The following is a 27,167-nucleotide window of genomic DNA, read 5'->3' on the forward strand; positions in this document are numbered from 1 at the left end:
CTTTAGTCGATTAAGATCGATACGCCAGTGGAAAGTAGGTTCACACGGATGTCATGCAGGAGAATGTGAATGGCGATAGACATGGACTGCTTGCGGTTCAAACGTATCTGAGCGGTCATAGTTGTTATTGTTGTTTAGTTTTGTTAGTTTTATTTTTTATGTTTATTAATATCTCTGACAAGCAAGTCAAGCGGAAAAACAATGACAATTTTGTGTATATGATGATGTCAAAATGATGTCGGGGGTGAATTCACCATTCGCAATGCACCCATGCTTTATTATCGGGTCAGCAGGCGGGCAACTGCTAGAAATCCCGCGAAAATAATAATTTTTTTTTTTTTTTTTTTTTTTTTTTTTTTTTAACGTAAGACAATAATGATTGTGTAAAACCGTTCCGCTGCTCGCTGTTTTGAAAAAAGCGTCGGAAATGCTCAAAATTATCTGGGCTTCATAAGCATGCGGTGATGCTTATTATAGCAAACCGCAGAAGACTACAAAAATGAGTAAAGAATTAATTACTTGCACATCAAATCTCAATTTCTTTTCTTCATCAACAGACAAATATCGTTACTAAATTAAGTTTAACACAAAGCACAAAGTAAAAACAAGCACATGCCGGTTCCTCACGTCTTCTAAGTTCTATAGGATTGCTTAAGAAAAGATGCATATTCATTTGTATTTTAAAAAAAATAGTATTGTTATGTCGGTTACCGTTTGTTGTAGGCCTATATTGATAATTTTTGCCTCAAGTATTTCCAGTAAGGGCTAGTTAAAAGTGCTTGCTTCAACAAAGGTCAATAGAGGCGTCACGAGATGGAATATTGAAGAGCGCCCGCTATCACGAAATACAGTAGTTATGGAGAAGCATCTTTTAAGTGGGTGTCTGTGCACGTGTGTGTATGTGTGTATGTAAGTAATTTTTTTTTTTTTTTTTCTTCTTCTTTTTTTCTTCTCTTAAATGTCTTTTTATGTTCATGCCTTCTTCATGCATGCATGTTTCATGCTTTATTTGATGTAAATAGTAAAATTTCATTTGTATTATTTAGATGTGAATGTAAAATCATATTCTATATAATAATATTAACATGCAGATTATTTTATGTATTGATTTTGTTATTGTTTGTGAAAAGCAATGGAGAAAATAAAATATCATTGAAAACAAAAAAAAAATCTTGAACTTAAATCTCTGCATGCACGGGTCCAAATTGTTATGTTCACTACAAATTAAAATAATGTAGGTCTTTATGTCTGTGGAAAACGGGCTAAATCGTAATCTAAATGGATATTATGTGATTATTTCAAAACCTGCATAAAACATAGCATTGAGCAAGATTTTGTTTCTTCAGAATAGGCCTACACCTCGCCCCCGCCCCCCCCCCCCCCCCCCACTCCGTGAACGGAGTGGTTACCATGCGTGTTCCCAAAATGTCCGGTAAAGGGGTACTTTTCACGCACCAAAGTCCGGCTCGTATTACATAAAAATCCAGCCCGTATTGACTTTACACTCCGGACTTAAGGGGGTGTTTTCAAAAGGAGGGAACACTATACGTACCCTAAATAACACTAAAATGGGGGGGGGGGGGCTGCCCTACACGTACCCTAATATTAACTAAAAGCAGAAAAAATGAGACACTGAAATTAGTGAAAGTTTGAGCAATATCCAACTAAAAATAGGAAAGTTGTGAATTTTTGAAGCTGTCAATCGACTTGGAAGCACTGTGACGTATTTTGCGAGCTCCTCTCCAATTCGCTCTGTACTGAAAATTCATAAATTCAATTGTTCATAATTATTGGTGACGATATAGTATTTGCAATAATTATATTTAGGTATGATTTTAAAAATTCTTAGGAAAAAATAAAAATATATGTATTTGAAGTTTTTTTAGTACAGCTAGGCAAATGGGAAGGAAGCTCACAAGATACGTCACAGAGTTGCCAATTTGTGTCTGATTGATTGCACCTTCAAAAAAAAAATCATAATTTTCATACTTCATTCATCAGATTCTCCTCAAACTTTCACTGACGTGTTTCTCTCGTTTTCTGCTTCTATTAAAACCAAATTAATATCAGGGTGGATTTCCCCTTACCTTATGAAAAATATCATGTTCAAGTTTTTACTGATCAAAATCTGTATAGGCCCTGTCAAGGCACTGCAATGAGACAGAAATCGTATCATTGGTCATGTATAAACCAATTGCTTAACATTTTATTATTTAAAAAAATATTATAGGCCTATATGTTTTGAAAGTTCGATCGAGGATTCATAATAGGAAGAGGTGGATGAACTATATTTTCCTTGTTTTGCCAGCAAGCTATGATAGAAACTACTGCATATTTCCCAGCAAGAAATCGGGCCATATATTCACCAAAAAACAAAATAAAGAAATAAAAAACAAAGAACAAAACAAAACAGAACAACAATAATGTTTAAAACAAAACACAAAACAAGTCAATAACAGAAACAAAACAGAAATCAAAGTCAAAATCAAAATAAATCTCAAACTAAAATAATAAAATTAAAAAACAGCCCTGAAACATCTCCTATAGCTGTAGGCTGTGGAGATATAGGCCTAATAATTTGAAAGTGAAGAAAAGTCAAAAGCTTAAAATCTGAACAAACATCCTCGGCTGAGCGTGATGACCGAAATTTATCTGAACAATGTACCGATGAATTAGTTATTATGAAGATGATGATGATGATGATGATGATGATGATGATGATGATGATGATGATGATGATGATGATGATGATGATGATGATGATGATAATTATGATGGTGATTATGGTAATGGTGATGGTGATGGTAATGATGGTGGTGGTGGTGCTGCTGCCTCTGTTGATGAAAAGGGAAATTGAAAATTGAAAATGTATCGTATTACATAAGTAGAATTCACCATCTGAAAAAAACATGGAAACTTGGTATTCCCCAATCAGAACAAACGGAACTGGTAAAGATTTGGCAATCCGATTAGTCTTTATTGCGCAACTTTGTATGCATTTATTTTAATAACATTGACTAATTTAGGTGTTTAATAATTGCTTAAATACAAAACCATGCTATTTTCTTAAGGAGTTAATTTCCTTTCATTAAAAAGAATGTTAATTACATGGACTTTATTTTAGAATAAAACAATTTATGACAGAAGTATTTTGTTTGAAAGCCCATTTACAGACTAAAAACAAAGGTCAGAGGGCATGTTTCGTCATATGTTATTTCCACAACAATACATAGACTTTCAAGGCGACGGATGGGTGTCTCTAACTAGATCTATATTCTACTTTACAAATATGAAGTGACTGACAAGGTGTATCTATGTATCTTAGCTGCAGATACGTTCTCAAGTTTGTGGTGCAATTTCAGGTATACATTTGAATAGTTTAGTTATGCATTTTTCTAAAGAGAATGAAAATTAGATCCTGTGATGTGTCATTTGTGGCTTGTGTCCGTGCATGTTGTTATTGCGTGTGAATGATTGACATTTTACAGTCCAGTGGCCAGTGCTGTGCATTGCATTGAAACCTTCGATAAATACGTGTGCACCCGTGATGAAGTTTATGAATGTGAGAATGACGTTGATGTTTTTCATGCAATGTGCCTGAGCTTATACTTTGAAAGGCTTTGAAACTTTAACATTCCATCAGCTTGTAAATAACTTTGTTTGAATTTGAAAATGGATCTAGATCTATGATATAATTATAATGATTTTTTATTCCAACCTTTTATTTTTTGCAAATATAGAGTAGTGGCTCCGGTCTCCGGCCGATCGGCGGGAACTGCCGATTCTATTTTTATTGGAATACTCACAGAATACTTCAATACCCTCAATAAAGAGTCCATATACTTACTTATTAAATAGAAGTCACAAATAACATAACTGACCCACAGCGTGGTCAGCATTGACCACGTTTCGAAATGCTTCGAGTTCCCCGGTTTGCGGGCACGCAGTACCGGTTTGCGGCACGCGTACGTCACAAAGCTTTATGCGCTACGTCACGATGAAAGCATGTACCAAATTACTACGGGTAACCCAAATTCTCATGTTTATCTGTTGCTACGGTAAATTTGTCAAGTTTTAAACAATTTCACCTTTTCCTCGAATGGATCATCCCATCCGGGGGTAAGTACTACTAGAAACTATCGGGTCATAGCGGGTACACACATCAGCATGTTATGTGTGTATTAACACCCCCCGCCGCAAACCAGAAAAAACACGTAATTACGTGCCGGTTTGCGGCCACCCCATGCAACTGGCCATGCGGTGGCACAATCAAAATATCTGCGATAGGAGACAGACCACAGCCATCATACTTCCACAAAAACATCAAATTTCACCTCCAATCGGACAAATATCGGACAAATAGAGCTACAATATTGATCTAGTCATGCCTCGATCTCTTAACTTAAAAGTTAGCACCTGCTGGAATTTTCATCGGCGACTGGTGCCGTAGATTTCCGACATCGCTGACGGATACTCCGTACCGACAGGAGCACCTGCTACGGACGTTTTCGGCAAAGCAGAACTTACCGTGGAATCCACGGTAGGTTTCAATGATTATTATCGAGTCATATTCATTTTATTTTTAAAACAAATACCCCTGGCCGCAAACCGGGCGATGCCGCAAACCGGAGACTCTACTCTAGACTAGATCTAAGATCTACTCCATTAAAATTGAGTCCTAAGTTAAATAACTTCAGTTGACAATATTTTTTTTAATAGACACTGACTGAGACAGAGAGTAGCTGCGTGTAGACGAGTTATACAGTAAACAGCAATCTTAGCTATCAATGATTTGTAAGTCCTTGTTAAAAAACATTCAGCGCTAGTTCAGAAGCCTATCCAAAATTTGACCCGTAACTCCGGCGTGGAGATACCCCACTAAAACATACCCAAAAATGAAGAAAATATTCATCAGATGTTTAAATAAAGATCATGAGTTAAAAGGTATTGTTTATTACCTGTTTTGTGTCAATTTTCTTGGTATTTTTTGAGTATTTTTCGGAAAAACATTGATATTAGTGTACACTTTTTCACAGGTTTCACAGCAAACTGCTGCACAATTACAATTGCATACCGATGGTGGGTTGCAGGCGGGCGCGCGCGCATGCCTGTGTGAAGTTATCTACAGACATGTCTCATACCCTTTTCTAACAGCACTGATTTTCATTGAATGCATCCGGATGCATCCGATGAAACAGCCAGTATGAAAGCAACAGAGGAGAAACAGGCGATTAAATAGCCGATGAAAAGAAGAGAAATAGGCGATTAAATTCTTCTGCTCAAGAGCAGGAGAAATTCTCATTCTATCGGTGTGACACCGATGAAACGGCCAGTATGAAAGCGTTCAGGAGAAAAAGGTGATAAAAACAGCAATTAAAATGGTCAAAGGTTGCAATGTACGCGCGCTTTTTCGTAACCAGCTTTGTTTGTTGACTTATGGTTGAACATGCTGCATGCTAGCTAGATGGAGCGCGGGCTTAATAATTACCCAATAATTCTTCACTTCCGGCATGGGCTCGCCACAGCGAGCGAATTTCATCGGCAGTTAGAAAGCGACGAGGAAAACTGCGGTTTCACCTTTATTTACATAAGGAAAATTCAATCGGTATTTTCATCGGTTTGACTCCGATAGAAGCCAGTTTGAAAGCAGTATCAGATCCTCATTATGGTAGATAACTTCACACAGGCAAAACCGTGGAAAATATGCAAGATAAAGGCAAAGGACAGATTGTTAAACTTAAAATATCATTTACTCGTAAATTTATTTATTTTATTTTCATGGTTTTGGATCTACAGTTGTAAATGTATTGATCTGCTCATAGTGACTACTACAATTACAAAGTAATTATACCATTATTCAGAGACTGAATTAGACCCTCTGATATCATCTATTGTAAAAATAAGTTAATTTGCAATTTTATGATATGAACACAGTACTATGAGGAGTCAGATACTACATATTTTTCACATATTCTAAAATGCACTTAGGTATTCAATTCTTGCATTTTTTGTTCCTGGCATAACATTAATATTTTTTCTCTATTCCTACAGGAAAACAACTAGAATCAATAGAGGAAACTATCTAATATAAACCAAAATGGCAGAGTTGAGAGATACTGATACAAGCCCCGTCATTCAGAGTGGGGTTGAGACTGATATTAGCCCCGTCATTGAGAGTGGGCCCTCAACCCATCTGGATGACTTTGAAGAAATCAGCACCAATGTGTCAGAGTTTGCCCAGGTCATCTTCAACAATGTACAGGAGTGCTATGTACCAGGTGAGTTCGTCTAGTATGGCTTTATAGTGAAGCATGTCCTGATGTCAAGTTGTGTTAGATGTGAATCCAAACAAAATAAGAAGCATCAAGAAAGTCTGAGGACATTTTTTTTAATGAACTTCTGGATTCACAAATTCTTTATGATATACAAAAGTTTACAACTCCATTGGTATTCCGTACCTATTCATACATGTATGCAAGCAATAAGCTACTCTCCATTTCTTATCATTAACAAACTCGGTGGCGTTATCTAACTGGAAGGGTTATCCCTTCAAAGCATTTTAATATCACATTTGTTATTGTATTGATACTTGATAGTCTAAAAGCCTGTCCCAAAATAGTCCCCCTATTTCACCCCTTAAGATTTGACTAAGTGTGACTTAACCATCATGGGTTGTCAGACACCCCCTGAAATAGGGGCAATTTTTTTCTTCTTCCTCTGTAAGCCCTGTGAGTGTGACCAAATTTTTTCATGAGAAAGAGGTATGGATGTACTTTAATTACCAAAAGTATAAAAGCTGACACAATTTTCCAAATGATGGTACCTGGGTGTCATATTGTATTGCTTTGCTGGCCCCAAAATGCTCTGGATGTAAAGAAGGAATATTTCTCACATTCCAACTGTAATAACTCAAAGTGTTTAATTAACTTCACTTCAGTTCACATTTACATGGTGCAATCTTCAGTTTTGGAGGTGTAACTTGGGTGTTAATGATCATTTCATTAATAAGATACCGATATTGAAGTGTATTGCTTTCTCATGAGTAAACCCCAAATTACAAATATCACAACAAAATGGACACACATAGAGCACTATTTGCACCATACCTCTTTAGATTGAAATATCTCTGGCAGGATTTACAGTAATCTACATCAAGGATATTAGTCATTGTATTGCACAATCCAGTAAGCAGTTCTACTCAGTCTTTGCCAGAAAAATAATATTGCAGATTGTAGTTTGTCTGTATTCTGTAACATAATGTACTTTATATTAATGTTCTCTTCATTATGGATCATTATTTATAAGTAGTTCAGTACATTATAAATGGCGTCTGCATCATGTATTTTTATGTTCCTGTGTTTTGTATTGATGGCAATGTCCAATTACACAAGCTGTTTTGCAAATTATACACATTAACATGCATGGATTAATATTGGCAACATTATATTGTACTAGTCTACTAGACAGCGTTAGTTTTACAATCTTCAAATGTAAATACTTTTAGATGACACTGATTCAAAGGTACATGTTTATTTGGTAATTCCACGTAATTGTACAGGGTGTTTCAGTAAACATATAACTTCAAATAATTATTGACATCTATCTTTGAATGTAACTTCAACCCCCTCCCCCCCTCCCCCCTCCCCCCTCTCCCCCCCTCCCCCCTCCCCCCCCAAACAAAAATGAAAAATGTGCTCCCATGTTTGGTTAGAATATCTTTAAACTGATAATTAATAGAAATCTGTGAAATCTTGAGGGGTTTACGGTAAGTTGTTGTATTGACACACTTACTTTCATTTTTCAAACATGTACTGTACTACATGTACCCCTTTTAAGGTAATGTCACAGACTATATGTGTTTGTCTGTAATTATCTCATAATATTCTATACTTTATTTCAAGAGTGGATAGAAGAAGAAATGATAAGTATTATAAAATAGTTTGCTCAGTTTAAAATAAAAGGATTTCCAAAAATCAAAAGGTCCCAGATTTAAGCCTTGCCCTTGTGTATGGCAGACATTGAATCCAGTAACGTACAGTTTGTACATGTACAGTACAAGTAGTAGGAAACAATGAGCAAGAAATGGCATCTGTGTACAGTGGAGGCTTTGGAGTTGTATATCAACCGTTTCTTCTCAATGGCAACGGCCTGTTGGGGAATTCCAGAGAATTGTACAGGGTGTTTCAGTAAACAGATAAATTTGAATGATTATTGACATCTATCTTTGAATCAGTGTCATCTGAAAGAGAAAACTTCACAGCTTTTCAATAGTATCTTGATAAATATGACCGAACAAGAAAAGCAGTTGGTTCTGTTTTATGCAAAACATACAGTGTAATAGGCAAGGCTTTGAATAGGCTTTTCAGTCGATGCTGATTTCCATGTACATGTACATACATGTATATTAATTCTTTATAGTGTGGTTATATTTGTATGCTCAACATTTGGTAATAACTTTAGGTCTTAACACAGTGCTTTGATATATGTGTTCGGGCGACAATAGCTCTGGTCTCCAGGATTGATTTTGTCTAACATTATGTTGCAAATTTTTGGTTTTAGGCTAGGATTTGAGTTAATATTTAATAGGATTAGGTGTACTGTGCAATCCACCAAAGAGCGAGTTATTTCATGGAGCTTGTGTCATACAGTCCTGAACATTTTCAATTCATACATGTACAAGTCGGGGAAGTCACTGAGGCTAGAGATGGATTCATTGAAACATCATATTTTCTTCTTCATTTTCTTCCCCTATTTTCTTCGCCTATTTTCTTCACCTATTTTCTTCACCAGGGACTGATCTCCAGTGCAACTATACCCTGACTTCGGCCATCAGGCCCCAGTCACGGGATTGGATCGGAGTCTTCAAAGTAGGCTGGACATCCACCCGTCAGTATAGAGCCTTTGAGTGGGCCCCCACCCCCACCCAGCTGACTGATAGCGACGAATGGACCCAGGATATCACGTTCAAAGGTAGGAATAAGATCCTCAGATTTTAAAGAATATTTCTCCTAAGATGATCAAACCTTTGGAGTCTGATAGTTATAATTAATCAGACACTAGAATTTTAGGGTGAAGGTTATGCAGTCTTTGTAAAAAGTCAAAGGGGTTCAGAAACAGATTCCTGCCATTTTCAAGTAATTAGATACACTTATATGTACATGAACTTCAACCAATCTTTACAAAATCTAGAATGCCTCCCTTTTTAATGATACACATTTTGTATGTTGAATTTAGGAATTTATCAATTTTAATTATTTCTTTCAAAGAAAGATAACTTCAATTTGATTCTGGACTAGTATATTTCAGAAGACTACTTTAAATAGAACTTTAAATGTAAACATGTATGCTTTCTTACATTTGAATGGATATTAAGTAAAGTTAGTAGTACTGCACATCAGGGAATAATGAGCATTTGATTTGCTTTTGTAAATCAGAAGTACATGTATGTCAATTGATATTTGTTTACAAATTTTATCTAGATGTACAAAGTAAATGCGCATCTTGGGATTGTATGCAATACATTTACAGGTACATGATTTTTTTGTAATTGGTATTATATTTCATTACAAGAAAAGAGTACATAACTTCAAATAAGATTCTTTTTAGATATATCTACATGTACTACTTCCCTATATGAAACTTTTTTAGCCCATTAATAAATCATTTTTAATGTTCCCATATTCTTCCACACCTGAACTTTATTACCAAACACTGCAATACAAAGTTCACTACAAGATATGAACTCAATTGTTTGTAATACGAAGCAGAGTATTTTACTATGACATGATTCTGTTACTATTGTATTTATTTAAAGCAAAAAGTTTGGTTCAAAGTTCAGCCAAAGTCTGAAATGTTCTCATTGTTTGCATGTCCTTCACTGTTATTGATGAGGAAGTAGTGTTTAACCGCCCTAATCCAAACTGAGGATTGAGATTCGTAACATGACTCGTTTAATGAGCAGTAGCTTAAATCATTGCCAACAAGAGCATGTAGTAGCTAGACCAATGGAAGATAACTTGATAGCAGGGGGATTGAGTTTATATAGGTCAAATACCCCATGCCCAAAATGATTGTGACACTTTTTGAGGAAACCTTCTTTTAAATGCAACCATGAGCATGTATGTATGGGAAAATATAAAAGAGAATCTGATAGTTCAAGAATTGAGCTACTACAGTGAAGACTATTCATGAACATGAACATTGCCCGTGTACATGTTGCATGTTTTGTACATTCTAAACCAAGAGGGAAACCACACAATTGATGCCTCAATCTAGATAGAGGATTAATCACTTTTAAATGGGATTCACTTTCAAAACCCTATCATACATACATGTACATGTACATGCATTCATGTTGCGTGCTCCTTACTGTAGCATGCTTCTCACCTGGTACACTTGTACATGTATATGGTACTATTTTTTTTTTTATCGGACGTTACATCTTCTGTAAACAAGTTAGACCCTCATTTAACCCACTAGAGCAATAAAGTATTTTATATGATTTGAATACACTTATTAGTTACTCCAAGTGATTACATGAAAAGAAGATATCATTAGATTATAGTAGTGCCTACATGTACATTAGAAATATACCAGGTACCGGTACTCACAAAATTGTAGCTGTCCATCTACAGAATTTTATATTCTTCCAAAAAATGATGTTTCCCACAGAATTGAGTTTTAATTGATTTGAAAGCAATAAATAATCATAACTCTCACCGCTGCATGCGCACAGTTTTTGGTGTGGGGAAAATTACCGTTATGGGACCCGGTACCGCTCCAAAATTTTCAAGTCAAACCTGGGTTGGCAAAACCCGTAATGACTCGGGCCTATTGAAGACTGATAATACAGTATGTGTATTAAACAATATTTTAACTTACCAATTGTTTGACCACCTGGTTTCCACAACTTTCAGTAACTCTTTGATCCAAACGACATGAACAACTTCTTGAAAGTGAAACTTTCTTCTTGCTTTCTGATGCAAGCAGGATTGGTGCTTGGCACATCATTACACTTCTCAGAATGAGTATACCAGTACTTGGAATTTAATCTGCATTCATGCCCCATGTCTTATCCAATGGGGGTCATTGTTACTATTTACCTTTGGGCTGGCTGAGTGTAAATGACCAACCAGACATTGACTTATCATAAACAAATTGTTGCAAAGGCAGAAAGTGTATCTGCTGACCGATAAACAGTATATATGCACTGTACCCTGTTTGTGCAACTAATTCATGAATAATTCCTATTTGGCCTGATAGTCTTCAACTTCAGATTTGTGCTATTTTGGTTTCATGCTGCTACACATGACATGGATATGCTACAGGTATATAAAGTGGATCAAATCAAGCAAATTTCCAAATTACTAAAAAAGGGATCACCAATAAGTGGGGGCAATAAGCGTGATAATGAAAATAAAGTGAAGCCTCTCTAAAATTAATTAATTAATTTATTTTTCCTTTCATTTGATGAATTACCCTCACATGTACTGGACCTCCCTACAGAATGTATGTATGAAAGAAAAGGGCATTTATTCCCTTTCTAATGATACAAAACATATTGTATCTTTTTCAAATTTATGCATTTGTATTTATTAGCTAGTGTGAATTATAAATGGGCCTCCTGCTTGTCCTTTAATCTCTTGCTTATTTATTTACCATCGTTTATCGTTCAACTGAGAAAATATCCTGTACAAAATTATGTTCTATGAATCTATAATATTTCGCAGATAACTAGAACGCTTGATTTATGCTCTGAATATTTTGGTTTCCACATACCAGTTGGAGTAATGTGCAATGTAATTTTGTCACTTGCCGAAGCAGAAAGTATGAAGAAAATAATTATCAGTATCCTGTATCGATGAGATCTTGTTCTGGTACATGTTTGAAGTATGTAAACATCATTTTATTTTTGACCCTCTTGGGGACACATTTGGCATACCGGTATGTTTATTTAAAAAAACAGAGCCATATTGCATGTATAACAAACATTGTGAGGCAATTTTTCCACTTGCTGAAGCAGAAAATATGAAGAAAATTTCAGTGACATGTATTGATGAGATCTTGTTCTGGTACATCGTACATGTACTATTAAGTCGTTGACACCTCAAGTACCTAGAGTGTATCTCATTTCCCTTTAAAAAGGATAATAAAGACATTTGATGCACTTCTGACATTGTGAACCATTCTTGAGGAATTTTAACTCTCTGTTTTCATACAACTTGAATATAATCTGGAAGGCATACTGTATATGTGCAAATATAATGGAAATTATATTACATTTTTTAAATCCCCTTCTCTCATGAAAACCCCTATTAATACAATATAATGCAGGTACACTGTACATTAATATGTATTATTTTTAAAGTTGAGTAAAAAAAAAGGTAAATGTATAGAAATATACAACATTTCATGTTTTTTGCAATTGAAAATCTGAAATTAATTTTTGAGTGACCTTTGACCTCTTCATGCAGCATACTATCTACCCAAGGATGAAGATGGTGAATACTACCAGCTGTGCTACATCGATTCCGCTGGTAAGATGCGGGGAGCCAGCACCCCCTTCCAGTTCCTGGAGCAGTCAGCTGAAGACTTTGTCCAGGTGCTCGATGATTCCATGGATATCCTCATGATACACAACAAGGTACACACCAAACCGGTTTCAGGAACCACCTGTCTGAAGGGACCCCCCCCCCCCCTCCACCTGCCCCCTTATGCACTTTTTCCCCAAAAAAACCTTTATAAAGGTGTTCTGACATAAGCTACTCATGAAGGACCTTAATTCCACAACCCTTGCTTTCAACCAAGGTCACCTCATCTTTCTATTGTAATGCCATATTCTGTCAACTTGTTATATTCATGTGATATTTGTAATGTGTGTTATGAAAGAAAGATGAATAAATTACTTGAACTTGAACTTGAACATTTGCTACAGGCTTTATATTGTGATACTATACAGGCTAGGCATTGTGGTTGCATTTGGGGTTTAGGTTAGGTTAGGTTCATGGTTAGGATTAGGATGTTTAGATAATATTTGTTCCGCTTATTATTTTTTTGTTTCCTAAAGCAGTGATTGAAAAAACAAATCATACGACTGGTCAGATTTGATTCGCCAGAGGACTTTATGATCATCCTGAAAGTGTCATTAAATAATTCTGAAATTAGTTAATTTAGTATTTAGTGTTTATCTTCTGATGGCTCAGTTATAGAAATTCTTTTAATACAATCTCATATGTATGTAGGAGACTAAACTGTTCAGAAACTTCTCTCAGAAATTATTGGCTGGGAATTGGTTTTCTGTGCAAAAAACTGATGTGAATTTGAAGTTGAAAACAATTCAAGATTAATTGAGAATATACATGTGTGCAGATGTCAAGCCTATGACTCTCTCTCTCTCTCTCTTGCACTTTCAGAGTGAATATTGTGTGGGGGAGCTGAAGCGAGTCCAGGAGGAGAAGCTTGAGATTGAAGAGGAGTGTAAGTCACTCAAGGAGAAGGTGATTGCCATGGAAACAGAGCTCCAGGAAGCCAAGGACCAACTAGACAGCATCACACAGGAATATGAGGTAAGGAGACTGGGCAAGCAGAAGGTAGGACTAACTTTTGTTTTCACTGTGACATTGATAACATTTATGATAGGAGTTTAGAGACACATTATGCTGAAGGGTACTGTTTCTCTTTCGAAAATACATTTTGGAAAATCAGCTTGAAAGGTTATAACAATCAATATTATCTGGTTGACAAATTATTTGGTATATGTTTAAATAACTCTTTTACTTATCATCATTTCTTTACATTTATAGTTTATTTTTAAATCAGTGTTAATCTTTCCCCAGTATTGATAATTTTCCTATTTTTTCCCAATTTTGTTGTTTCTACATTTTTGGATAAATTTATTAACATTTAAGTACCTTTACTACCAGCATAGTACTGTTAATCAAATCTATGGAGCCACCCCCCCCCCCCCCCCCCCCCGGACAAAAAACTGATGTTTATTAAAAATTTGCCAGGCTCGCACTCTTGGCAACAAGTCGATGGAGGAGAAGCTGGAGAGCATGACGTGTGAGCTGGCTGAAGCGAGAGAGAGGGTAGCAAACCTTTCTGAAGAAGCAGGAAATTACGAGAGCTCCCTCCAGCAGACAGAGGGCGCTTTCATGGAGGTCGTCAACCGAGAGCTTGCCCTCCGAAACAAGCTGGATGAGCTGGAGAAGCAATACACTCAAGTCATGTCAGATAGGACTAGTCTGAAGGTACGTTTTTTTCATTTGGGTTATTTCCATTTATAACAATTTCCAAAATGTAATAGGAAGCATTAAAAAGACTAAGAAATCATCATTCTGAAAAACGATGGAAACCTCAATGGATAGAGTGACAATTGGGAGGAAAAAGTCTTTAATCCTGTTTATTCTTTTTGTTATAGACAAAATGTTTTAAAAAAGAGATAGTAAAAACCTGATTTCAAAACGAAACTATAGTATAACTTAATTGGGATAATAAAAGGGATTTTAACAAGTTTCGCCTCTGAATTGCATATGACTCAAGTTACGGAATCAAAATATTTTGCACAACTCAGATTTATGAGTATTTTTTTAACATTTTAACGTAAGTACCCGAAATGTGACAAAATTTCAAGGGGGATTACCTATAAAACTGCACATGCCTTTACTTGTTATGTGTAGACCCAGCTGGAATCAACGAATAAGAACAACACGGAGATGTGCGAAGAGATTGATAACCTAAAGCAGCTGTTGTCCCATAGCAATGAGACTCACCAGGAGGTGAGAGAGAGTGAGGTGCGTGTGAAGGAACAGTACCTCAGGATGCAGCAGGACCTACAGCAAGCCAGCATAGAGAAGGTCAGTAGAAGGTCAAATAGAGGTCAAGTAGAGGTCATTCACATAGACAAACTTGATATACAGATTAATAGCCAGATCTTCTTTAAAGTATGTATGCAATGGAAGATATATGAAGTTCTAAAAGGGATGATTGAAATCTAATGAGAATGCCATTTGTTAATACATGTGGATAGTTATAAATGATTGACAGAAAGGTACACAAATTATGATGTGAATATCCAAGAGTGTTTGAATGTTGAATGTTGCAGGTAATCACAATAATTCTGAATACAGTGAAGTTCGAATGTAAGTGTTACATGTAAATTCAGATTAGTGGAACTGTTACAATATTGCATTGTATTTCCTAATCATTATACAGCTTGAGCCTTCTAATACTGGTAGCTGAGGTAGTATTTGTGTATTTCACATGAAAGTATAGACAAACTTCTTTCAAGGAACTAGCATTTGGTATATTCAGTTATAATATTAAAATATGTGTTTGCATTTTTCTATTACCAGGAGCAATTGCAGATGATGGAATGTCGGTTTTCGTCTGCTGAATCGAGCCGTGTCATCTTGGCCAAGGAGCTGGACTCGCTCAAGATGGTCCAGGAAAAGCTCTCCAAAGATCTTGTGGTAAGTCCATTCACAGATTGTTTTTCAGTGTGTAGGTCCATTCAAAATGGGCCAAGATAAAACTTTGAAAGCTAAACTAAGTTTTCCCCTCAACTGGAATAATGATCTAATGAGAAATAAAACATACCAGGCAAGTGAATAACTATTGCATCAATACACGACAGACATATTGTGAAGTAATCTTGATTTGTGTACAGCGCTTTGAAACTTTTATGTCACAAGCGCTATATAAATTTTTGGTATTATTATTATTATTATTGGAACCAAGAGCAAGCTGTGTGCATGTGATTTCTAGGAGACTAGGAGAGTTTATTTTATTTATTTTTTGAACCCATGGATGAAGAAGCATCCTAGCATAGGGCCTATAGATGCAATCTGGTGTTCCTTTCAGATACACAAACATTCACAGAAAATTGTTGATGGAACATCTTTCTCTCAAATATGTTTGATTCTTTTCATCTTTAAAGGCTGCCAAGACTCAGAAGGAATCCTTGAAGATGGCTTTGGATCGTCAGACTAAGGAGATGAAGGAAGAGAAGAAGAAAGTACAGCTACAAAGCCATCAAAGTAGAGAGAAACAAGCCCTTCTTGTGGAACAGATCAGTGCCCTCAAGGATGGTATACAGCAACTTGCACAGGTGGGACTATGAAACCGAATTCAAGCCTTAGGCTAGTTCATACAATCTGCTGTAATCCGTGGCAGCTGTTTGTGTACTAAATAAATGGCAAGAGGATGATAAAACAGTAGTGGAGTGCAACAATGTTCCTATCTGAAATCAGTTATCTGTATGTTATTAGATACAATAAGCAAACCTGTGGTAAGCTGTTGGTTTATATTCGCATACACGAACAAGCCTTTACAAGTGAATATTCAATATGATTTAGTTGAAGGAATTTGAAGTGAAGTTACTTTTAGGGGAGGAAAGCAATTGGTAGGTTTGCGTAGGGGATGGCCATAAATTGAGAATATAAATTCTTATTATTATTAAATTTAAATACCGGTAAGATGTATAGTGTATGTCTCCAAAGTCTCTAAAGCAGTTTGATTTACTTCCCTGAATTCTACTTTGAAACACTTATTCCCAGCATTGCAGTGAGGTCCATTCATTCACAGCACAACAGTCTAGCAAAAAAAAAGGAGAGCATAGTTCTTTTTTTCTTAAATACAGGAATGGACTTGTATACAAGACATGACCAAGATCACAAAATTTCCTTATTATTGCATCATTTGCCGTTACCTTGCATGATGTTTCATACTTGAGGATGCTCTGTTATCCCACAGGAGAAGGAGATGGCCTGCAAGGGCACCAAAGGCTCCCAGGAGGCCCAGCAGATTGCCACCAAGGACCTGAAGGACAAGGTCAGACGTACCCAGTTCCACTGCAAGGAGGAGGTCCGCAGGCGTTCAGAGCTCCAGAAGAAAATGGTAGGCACAGTCCTGAAAGATAATTATACATGCATTTGGAGATCGACAGCATTTCTTTTTCATGATAATCAAACTTGCTATCATTTTTGTATTATATTACATACATTATGTTTTTATTCTTGTATCTTAATGCTGATTTTCACTTAAAGTGACTCGGTAACATCGTCTCAGATTCTGAAACAAAATCCTGGATTTAGCTCATGCTGCAATGTTAATTATAAACTTTTAGGTCAGTCAGGAACCCCATGAATTTCACAAGCCGATCGCCTGTCTGATTATAAAGATATTTTTTATTGGAATTCGAAATCAAATTTTCTGTTTTCCTAACGGTTTTGATAACACTACAGTCTATTTGGGGCCTTGTCACACATAAATACTCTATTCTCATCCCCTCTTTATTTACACATAAAAGAGTTGTTTTACTGCTACTGCAGTTTATTGTGACACGTGGGAATGAGACGTGATATCTTTAATATCTATTATTTCCCTGTTCCATTCCAGCTTGCCATGGAGACCTCTTTCCGTGACGAAAGCAAGGAGTTGAAGCGGGAGGTGGAGGACCTGCGGCTCCGTCTGCAGATGGGTGCGGAGGAGTACAAGAAGGTGTACAGCGAGTGCCGCCAGCTGGAGGCAAAGATGGAGAAGAGAAAGGTTATGAAGGAATCAACTCAGACAATGTCCTCATCAACGGACAGTTCAACCTCATGGAAGGATGCTGAGAAGACCCTGTCGATCGCCAAGAGTGAGTGCTGAGATTATTGAAGCAATATATTGTGAAGGCAAATGTCCCGAGTGCTTATGAGACGTTGATAAAGAGTATGTTGCAATACCGATGCTTCAAAGGGGAAGTCTATATCAACAGCAAGCTGGTTTTAAAAAAAGGATGGAGAAAAGGAAAGAAATAAATCTTTGAAATTTGTGGAAAATCTGAAGAAGAATAATTGGTTTTGCACAGAGTCTAAAACTTTTCATTTTTCCCAAAATATTATATTTTCCCATACAAAATTTTCAGGATTACACCATGAAATCTTCCAAACTTTCAAAGGAATAAAAGCACTGAAAGGGCTAATGAGCTCTTCTAGAAGCTCTAATTTCTATCAAGTCTTTTTCTCTCTCTTTCTCTCTTCCTACCTCCTCCCCCCCCCCCCCCCTCCCGTCTCTCTCTCCCTTTATCTCTGTCAATGTTTCAATTAGTATGCTCTGAGCATATTCAGGTTTATCTACCATGAACAAAGGCTGAAACTTAACTTGCAGGTATCCATTTTGTTTTTTGCCCTCTGGATCTGTGATGGGTACTTTATTTCCCAAAATAAAACTTCAAATACTAATATATGGGCATACAACAATGTAGCAACTCATAAACTTAGAAAGCCAAAGAGATTTCTAAAGATGTCCATGTTATTGTGTGCAAAGGTGGAGAGGGCAATGGAGGTACTCTAGAGGTAGTGAGTAACAGTCAAGGCAGCCAGGTGACTTCAGAGCAGACATCTCAAGGAGTACAGGCTATGAGTAGCCAGGCTAGCCAAGGTAGTCAGATCACCAACCAGGCATCACAAGCCATTCAAGCTACCACAGGTATGTTGGTCATCCATCAATCAAGGTCATTGTAGGGTCTGTCATGAACAGGGGGGTGTTTCACAAAGATCCCAAGTCGAACTTAACTCTAAGTTGTACTTAAATATTATGGAGAGCCATTTATAGCCTTAAAATAAAATATATTAAAAAGCAAAAATTTAAATAGTTTAGAATTTTCATAAATTCCATATCATGAACATGAAATCTCCTTGATAATAGAAAATATGAATGATTTGAATCAACATTTTATGCCTTCTTAAACAAATTTTACAAAATACTTTCAAAGATGCTAATGGCTTTCCATAATTTATTAGCATAACTTAGAGATAAGTTCAACTTAGGATCTTTGTGAAACACCCCCCTGGAGTGATACCATCTCATCTGTTCTTTCCATTCCAAGGATCAGCCAGACTGCTGCTCCATCATCATTTCATCCTTATCATTGCACTGTCACTTGTAACACCTGTTGTTAGTAACTGCTGTGCTACCTACAATGCTGTATTGAGATTGATGTTGTATAATTATATCACTTCCCCATTGAACATCATCCAACGCAGTCCCTTGTCATCTCTCTTTCCCATTGTTACACAAAAACAAAAAACAAAACAAATAATTTTTTTTAAAATCTTGTCAAACCCTTATTGATTTTTGTTGTTGTCGTTGGGTTTTAGGGCTGTCCAATCTGAAAAGATTATTTCCGCCTGTTGATTTTACACATATATGTAACTTTTTTTTTAAAATGCCTTTCTTTTTTCCTTCTCAAAATTCTAATATTGCCTTTGAGAAACATTTTTGTTACACTAATGGTACCTTTTTTGTTGTTGTTGAACCAGGGATCCAAGTCTCTAACTTGTCTACTCAAGCCATTCAGGCGACAACCAACCAAGCCACACAGGGCAGCCAGGTTGTAGGCACTAACGAAGAGAAGAGCACTCAGTCTGGCCTGCCTGCCGTAGCGACGAAGATGGAGGGAGCTCTCCAGAGGCCTGCGTCTCGAGACGACACCTTCGATCTGAAGGAGATGCATGTTCAGATGTGCTCTCTGTCCAAGGCGCTGGATGAGAGGAAGAAGGAGTCCGACGGTTTTAAGCGCTTGTATCAGGTCAGTTGACAAAGCAGACATGATGGCTCATAGTGGTTGCCAATGTTAAAACCCATTTAAGTTTTTCCACTGATTTATTGAAGGCCAAGCATTAACCCTTGAATATCATATGAATTACTGTAATTATGTCACAAGATGAACAAGTAACCTTGATTTAGTCATAAAATTAAAATGAGGAATGAAGTTTATATTAACATTGTGGATTCGAACACAATGAAGAGGTTGACATGGCACACTATAAATCAGAGAACTTTATTTAAGCACTTGGGTGGGGGAGGGGGGGGGGGGGTAAGCTAATTGGTTTTTGAGAATACGGAACAGTTATATTAATAGATGAAAATGTAGCACTTATGTAAGATGTTAGACAAATAAAATTCAGCTCCATCCCTTAAGGTGTACTTATATTTTCTGAAGCACCCATATAGTATGAACTTTGGCAAACATTGATTGCAGTGGTATGATTTATTTATAACACTCTATAAGACATCTTGAGAATATCCTGTTTAATTGTATGTGTTGTTACTTTATGTAGGAGGAGAGAGAGAAGTCTGCACAATTGGAGCGTGTATGGCAGCTGAAATACCAGTCTCTAGAGGTAAAATATCTTCTTTTTCTAATGCATGTTCATCTTGGTCTTCTCCACATCTCTCAATACATGCCATGTATTTTTCCACCTACCTTAAGTGAGGTTTTTCAATTAGATTATACTGACATCATTAAGAAGCTTATCCTTTTTCTCCTATTTCCACTCTCTAAAGTCATTAATCAATGTATTTCCTCATCTACACTCCCCTCTCTTTTTCTTTCTCTCTCCCTCTCTCTCTCTCTCTCTCTCTCTCTCTCTTTCTCTCCCTCCCTCTTCTTCTCCCCCTCCATTTCTCCCTCCCTCTCCCCCTCCATCTCCCCCTTCCTTTCCCCCTCCCTTTCCCCCTCCCTCTCCCCCTCCCTCTCCCTCTTCCTCCCCCTCTTCCTCTCCCCCCTCTCCATCTAGTATCATTATAAAGTAACCAATCCATCTTGCATCCTCTTTCAGAGTAAGAACACAGAGTTTCATGACAAGCACAACAAGATGCTCAATGACTACACCAACATGAAGCACAGCTACGAGAGTCTCAAGTTTGACATGGATTCCCAGCAGCGCAGGGCAGCTCCATCGGCCCCTGAGCCTAGTGACCGACCAAAGCAGTATGTTAACCCCTACGCTGAGCCAGCTAGCCCCACTCAGTAAGTTCAACTAGAGTTTATGTATATTCCAGATGTATTCAAGTAGAATTTGTATATCTTAGAACCTGACTGGCTGAATGAATCTTTGTATTGTAGTGTTGTTTTGGAGGGGAAATGTTTCAGACAAGATTACTATAACATCATTACCCTTTTAACTTGTCTAAATGAAAGAAGACTTGTTACCTTTCATGTTTAATGCAAGTGAGGTTTCTTCATAACAATTATTTAACTTGCCATGCTTTCATTGTACTATTGTTGACATTCATGATTTTGGACGTACTCTGATCAAAGTAAGGGTCATATTTCGGCGAAAACAGGGACTTGAAATATACAAGGAACAAGTATCATATTTCTTCTTGAATACATTTGTGAATTTCTATCTGTTGGTTGTTGCATTTTGATTATGACATTGTTTCTAACAGCAACTGTGAAATCACTAATGCATGGTTCAAGTTTGTTTTGTTTTTGAAGTGCCATTCGTACACTGGTATCATTAGAATCCTCCTTCTCCTCGTCCTCCATGCTTGAGATTTCTTCACTATTAACCATCTTCATCATCTCCCTCCCTCCCTCGCTAGAATGGAGAATGGTAGCCCTGATCCACTAAACTCTCTCTATGGTAATCCCTACGCCACGTCCGAAAGGGGATTACCCTCCGCCCTAATGGAAGTGTCCATCGATAGCCTGGACATGGGCAGCATCCGCTACCCTCCAGATATGGTGGAAGATGCGGTCTTGTCTGATGCTTCCGACTCTATCCCTCCGGCCTTGCTGCCAGAGCCCCTCCAACCGGATGTCCTACAAGAAGGTACTTGTCATCTTCAAGCATACAGTAGCAAACTGGAATAGCATCTGTAGGACTAAGTAGTTATTGTATATTGCAGTAGCCAACACGAAAGCAATAGTTATAGGGCTAGAGTGAAATAAACATGTAGCAAGCATTTGGCAACATCAAATCTTAGCTGCAAGACCCTTCAGCTATTCAAACTTTACTATATCCAAAATACTAAAAAGGACTGTAGGCTTACTTCTGATGGCAAACATATATCCATATCCATATCCATATTCATAGCAGATAAGAGATTTTTATTTTAAATGTAGTAATCAAATGTTGCAGGAAACAACTGTGTGACAATGCAGTTACTATCATATCATAATGCACCTATATCCTACAAGCATGGTTTGTTGTGCACACTGTATTTGTTTCATGAGCATAAGCATGTGAACCTTGCATGACCGTCGTTTGTTTGTTGACTGAAGTTCTGAGATTGAAATACAGACTTCTTCCTACAGTAACATGTACTGCCTATATGTTTTGTTGATTGTAGGGAAGATAGCAGCCATCAAGATGATGTCCTCACAGATGGAAGGGAAGAATGAACAGACCGATGATGATAGGTAAAGACCCGTTCCTTGTTCAAACTAATCTCAAGCCTCAAATAGTCCTATGCCCTATTAAATCAGGCTTTGGAAGAACTGTTTCTAATGCAACCCAGACCTAAGACTCTTATAGTCCAGGCCCTATTAAAGCGGGCTTGGTAAGTCCTGCTTCTCATATAATCTAAGCCTAAGTCCTGTTTAATCTGATTTCGTAAACAGTGTTCCTCATAAAACCACAGTCCCCAGCATTATAAAATCAGGTTTGGTGAGAATACTTTGTGATGTAAGCTGTAATATCTCACATTCTCAAGAAACGTAAATCAGGACAAATCACTTTTTGTTCATACTCCAAAAATTACAAATCTTGGTAAGGGTATGAATAATATAGTTGTTAACTGAACCTTCTACCATTCCAATGACTCCGCAGGGAGGATGCACAGTTCGTAGATGCCCAGGAATTCCCAGAAGCAACCAGCAGCCCCACCCGTGAGCCAACCGCCCCTCCCATGCCGACCTGCCCACCCCCTCCCCCACCCGCCCTGGATCCCAAGAAGTGTCCGGAGTGCGTGATTGAGTTCCCGCCAAACTACCCCGAGGAGGACTTTGTGAGGCATGTGCAGAGGCACTTTGCCAAGCTGTGTCCTGTCTGTCAGGGTCTCCTAGATCCACAGATCAGCGCGATTGACTTCCAGAAGCATGTGGAATGCTGCCTCATGGCACGCAACTGAGAGGTCACTTCCTCCTCAAGGAACTTGACCCGCCCCTCCTGAAACCACAGTGAAATCCCTAACCCCAGTGTGGATGAGCAACAGATTCTTTTCCCCCAAACTTGACTTATCTCTTGCTATGACCAAAGTTTCAACCCCATTGTTGAAGAGCAACTTATTCTTTTTCTCACAGAATTTAATTTGCCTTTTGCCGAGACTAAAATCAGTCCCCTAACTCTAGTATGAAAGGCAAAGAGATTCTTTCTTCGAAGAATCTAACACATCCTTTTCTGAAACTAATACTGGGGCCCTTAACCTCATTATGGAATACCAAGAAGTTCTTTCTCCCAGGAACATAACCTGTCCCCTTGTTCTACACCCTATTAAATGGGGCCTGACACCCCTGTTGATGACATCTGTACTTTCAGATTTCCTCCGGGGCTTGTCAAGGTATGGCTGTATTAGACTCCCGTTCCCCGTTGAACGTATAGCATCCTGTAACTCAACCAGCATTCCCACCATAGATTTACCAATGATAATGGCGACGCTTTACTTTTCCCGTTCCCTTTTACCGATCTCATGAAATTTCTCCCATCACAAGTTAGATTTAAGTAATGTTTGAAATACTAGAAATACTTAATAACTTTGCAATATCTAGCATCCAGACTTATGTACTGGCCTCTGTAATATTTGAGCTGTAGCTCCAACTGCAATAGATTGACTACATTTTAATAGTGAAGCTTAGTGTCGGAGAAAATTCATTGTGTATTAAAATTGATAGCTCCAATATGTTACCAATAGTGCAGTCTCTGAAGCACCCAACAATCTTCTGATTTTTCGTTGAAGGAAAACATTTTGTATAATGAAGTTATAATGTTACAGTATATTAATGATTCTTATTATCAAGAATGAATAGAATACTTCATCTTCTATCATCATGCTTTTCTTCTTTACACTTGTTTATGAGTACATGTAAATATATGTTTCATTCACTGCTGTACATTGAAAAAGAAAAAAAATTACGGTAGCAAAATTTAAGATGAATTTCTTTTGTAGTCTGCCGAAGCAAACCTTTCCTTGTAAAGAGGATATCTAGCCTCGGACTTCTTACGTTTGTTTACAGATTATTGCATTTCAGCAAAAATTTCAAATCATCATGAAATTAGGAGAACATAATCATGCATGTTTCGTTTTGACAGCTAGATTTTTTTCTGCACAACGGATAAAACAAGTCTGTGACAATATAGATACCTATATATATATATATTGCATTTGTGATATCATTTTGGTTTTGTTTGTTTTAAATGAATTTGTCATTCTCTTATAATTTTATGAACTTCATCTTCCTTTATCGATATATTCATGTATCTCTTTAAGCAATCCTTAGTATGCATAACATTTATATTAAACAAAGATATAAAAGCAAACAGTGGAGGAAAAACTAGATATAGGTATATTTTAATGTATCATTGTTAATTTTATCTTGATGAGTGAATTTCTGAATATTGTTTGTATGAGGAGCTTGAATTGAGTTTGTGAATGAGAGGCGAGAGTGAGTTATGATAGAGCCATTTGCAGGTAATAGCCAACAAATAAAAAGAACGAGGGAAAAAAAGACATTAATATAATTTTTGTTTAGTATTAATTAATATTCATGTATATGTGGTATTCAGTTCCATTGCTGCACTCAAACATGATACCAGATAACATGCCACAAATGATAGGATGGGGCCTTGATTAATGCCTCCCTGCTATAGATTCATGCAAGGCAGATGTTTTCAAGGTCTAGATTTATGGGGGGGTGGTGGATCAACAAATTATTTAAATTTGTCCTTGCTCTAGATCACTTAACAAAATTACAAGAACATTTTGTGAATTTTTTGTTCAAGGTTGTAGAAATTCAAATGATAGATTGATTGACCATCATTATAGATCATAAATAATCTCAAATGTTACCATCAAAGGCAAACAGGTAACCATGGAGACCAAAAACGGAGGGAAATAACTTGGCCGTTGAGAAGCTTGTGACCGAGTGCCAAAAATGTGAATGGAAGAAGAAAGGATTGAACTTGTTTTTTTATGAATTGTAATTTAAGAGATTAAATTGTACAGTGCTCATGAATATATAAATATGTCTGTAAAAGTAAAGCAAGATTTAAGATAGCATTTATGTGAAAGTGACTAAAATATAATATTACACATACTTTATATGTTTGTAGTGTCATAATGCCTGAACCAATCTTAATTTGTAAGAAGTAACAACAGTATGCTGTTTACTCTGTTTGTGTGAAATATACATGTTCTTATATCAGTTTGAAAATTGAAACTGCATCAACATTTTTTAAATATCCTCAACAAAAATCTTTTGTCGAATCTCTTCTGACAATAAATAGATGTAAATGTTTTCATTTCCTTGATTTATGTGGCTTGTGCATTCATGCATTGAGTGTCAAGTCACATGGGATCGTATGATTACGTGCATCATCTCCGAAAAGTTATGTAGAGTAACCAAGACATTTCTGACTTCAGATATATAACCATTATGCATTGCATATTTGCAGTGGCTGTATGTGCATGTAGTTAAACCATCACCCAATGTTATTGTTGAGTGCCTTTTGTAGTTTATAGTACCTGTAAGTCCATCTATTTGTGGTATGTTGGAATGCACCATTAGTTATGTTCTTATTTCCGTACTTAAATGTCAATGTATGGGCCTACGTCTTTGTTTTAAGGTAACTCGCAGTGTTGGTAAAATTAAAAGGGATCAAGTTGTGAAGTTACTGTTTTGTGGTTAAACACAACAAATTTGCTTTGGAACACTTGTTTTATTGTAGGGGGGGGGGGGGGTCTGTCACCTCTATTAATTCATTTGATACTGCATACTACAGGTAATATTGTTAATGAAGCTCAAACTGTTGATGGTTTTAAAATGGAAATTGCACTAAATTTAATACAGGAATTAAAAGGGAAATGAGTCAGAAAGATGTATTCTACTCATTTGGACCTCCTTAAAGTTGGAAGGCCAATTTAGATGAATGGTTTAAAGAAAATGTTATCATTGTTATCTGGGACTGTTTAAATGGTCAAAGAAATTCATACTTAAAAATGTACATAAAGTTTACCAACACTTGCGGATTACTTTAAATCCATTTAATGCATTTGAATGTAACTGAGTTCTGTATCTTTTTCATGTAGGCCTCTGCCAGCTTGTGGTGAAAAGTCATGAACTGATTCGATTTAAAAGAAATTCTGTTTATGAAATTCCAGTTGAAAGAAATAGTTTGCATACTAACTGGAAAACTGCATGGGTCAGCTGTATCCATCCACAGATGACCCTTACCTACTGTAGATTTCTTTCATCTGACAGGCTTGCTTAGGTGTGGAAGATGGTTTCCAATGACTCATTAATGGTACCTACTGCAACAATTAGATTTAAAAGTATCTTTTACCTAATAGACAAAAAATATATTGTATACATTTTTATTTGGGGCACTATATTATGTTGGAATAAACTTCTCTTATCATGCAAAATTGTAAAATTGCTATTCAGAATTGTGTTATATCTTAGTGAGAAATAAATGCAAACAGGTACATATGTATGCTGTAATTTGAAAAACAGACTTGATGTGACTTTTATCTGTTGAACTCTTATCTTATCCTCTTCCTGTCACCCCTTACCCTAGGCCTCCCCTCTCCATATCCCTACATATATATCCCCTACTTGAGTTGATTGGTTTTTTTTAATGTCTTTGCAAACATGTTCAGTGTCCTTCATATCTGATCCCTTAAAGGTAAAGACCATTTATGGTCATGCGACTGCATTGTGAAAGAAACGTTGTGGAATCGATCAGAAAAGGTTGATCATCTAGCATCTAGCATCTGCAAGGTTCTGGAATCATCAAAATGATAGGAAATTTGGCCCATTCTTTGTAAAGTTACAAGCACTATACACAGAAAGATGTATATGGGACTACCCTATATCTCTCACAGACCATGAGAGAAACAAATTTACCAAATATATGAATTAGTAGGCGGTTTCCCGGCAAATTTTTTATCATCATGTATTAGTCAAAACATATTCTTTCACATGATTGGTAATGAGAGCTTCCATTTCATTTTTTGAAATTGGGGCGTTTCCAATACTGGCCTTTACCTTTAAAGGTAAAGACCAGTTTTGGAAATGCCCCCTCTCAAAAAATGAAATGGAAGCTCTTATTACCAATCATGTGAAAGATTATGTTTTGACCAATACGTGATGATACAAATTTCTCTGAGAAACCGCA

At 36.8% G+C, this 27,167-nt stretch overlaps 1 protein-coding gene across 1 annotated transcript; it reads left to right on the plus strand.

The window, feature by feature from the left end:
• The first annotated feature begins 3,218 nt into the window (after positions 1-3,218).
• Positions 3,219-26,504, plus strand: LOC100890600 (tax1-binding protein 1 homolog B). The gene is made up of 18 exons (XM_031000357.1): positions 3,219-3,362; positions 6,052-6,278; positions 8,791-8,970; positions 12,474-12,643; positions 13,413-13,565; positions 14,010-14,249; positions 14,679-14,855; positions 15,354-15,470; positions 15,938-16,108; positions 16,753-16,896; positions 17,398-17,638; positions 18,310-18,471; positions 19,305-19,573; positions 20,106-20,168; positions 20,607-20,797; positions 21,376-21,605; positions 22,126-22,195; positions 22,605-26,504. Exons 2-18 carry the CDS (start codon positions 6,098-6,100, stop codon positions 22,903-22,905), a joined length of 3,060 nt encoding a protein of 1,019 aa, XP_030856217.1. The 5' UTR covers positions 3,219-3,362; positions 6,052-6,097; the 3' UTR covers positions 22,906-26,504.
• Positions 26,505-27,167: the final 663 nt, after the last annotated feature.

The sequence above is a fragment of the Strongylocentrotus purpuratus genome, unplaced genomic scaffold, assembly GCF_000002235.5.
Source record: "Strongylocentrotus purpuratus isolate Spur 01 unplaced genomic scaffold, Spur_5.0 spur5_scaffold_6, whole genome shotgun sequence".
In the NCBI taxonomy this organism is placed as follows: domain Eukaryota; kingdom Metazoa; phylum Echinodermata; class Echinoidea; order Camarodonta; family Strongylocentrotidae; genus Strongylocentrotus; species Strongylocentrotus purpuratus.

Excerpts from the sequence above, each read along its gene's own strand:
- LOC100890600 (XM_031000357.1), top strand. The coding sequence starts at position 6,098 with ATGGCAGAGTTGAGAGATACTGATACAAGCCCCGTCATTCAGAGTGGG. Across the intron at positions 16,897-17,397 it reads CAGAGCTCCAGAAGAAAATG|CTTGCCATGGAGACCTCTTT; the intron begins GTAGGCACAGTC and ends GTTCCATTCCAG. Across the intron at positions 17,639-18,309 it reads GACCCTGTCGATCGCCAAGA|GTGGAGAGGGCAATGGAGGT; the intron begins GTGAGTGCTGAG and ends TTGTGTGCAAAG.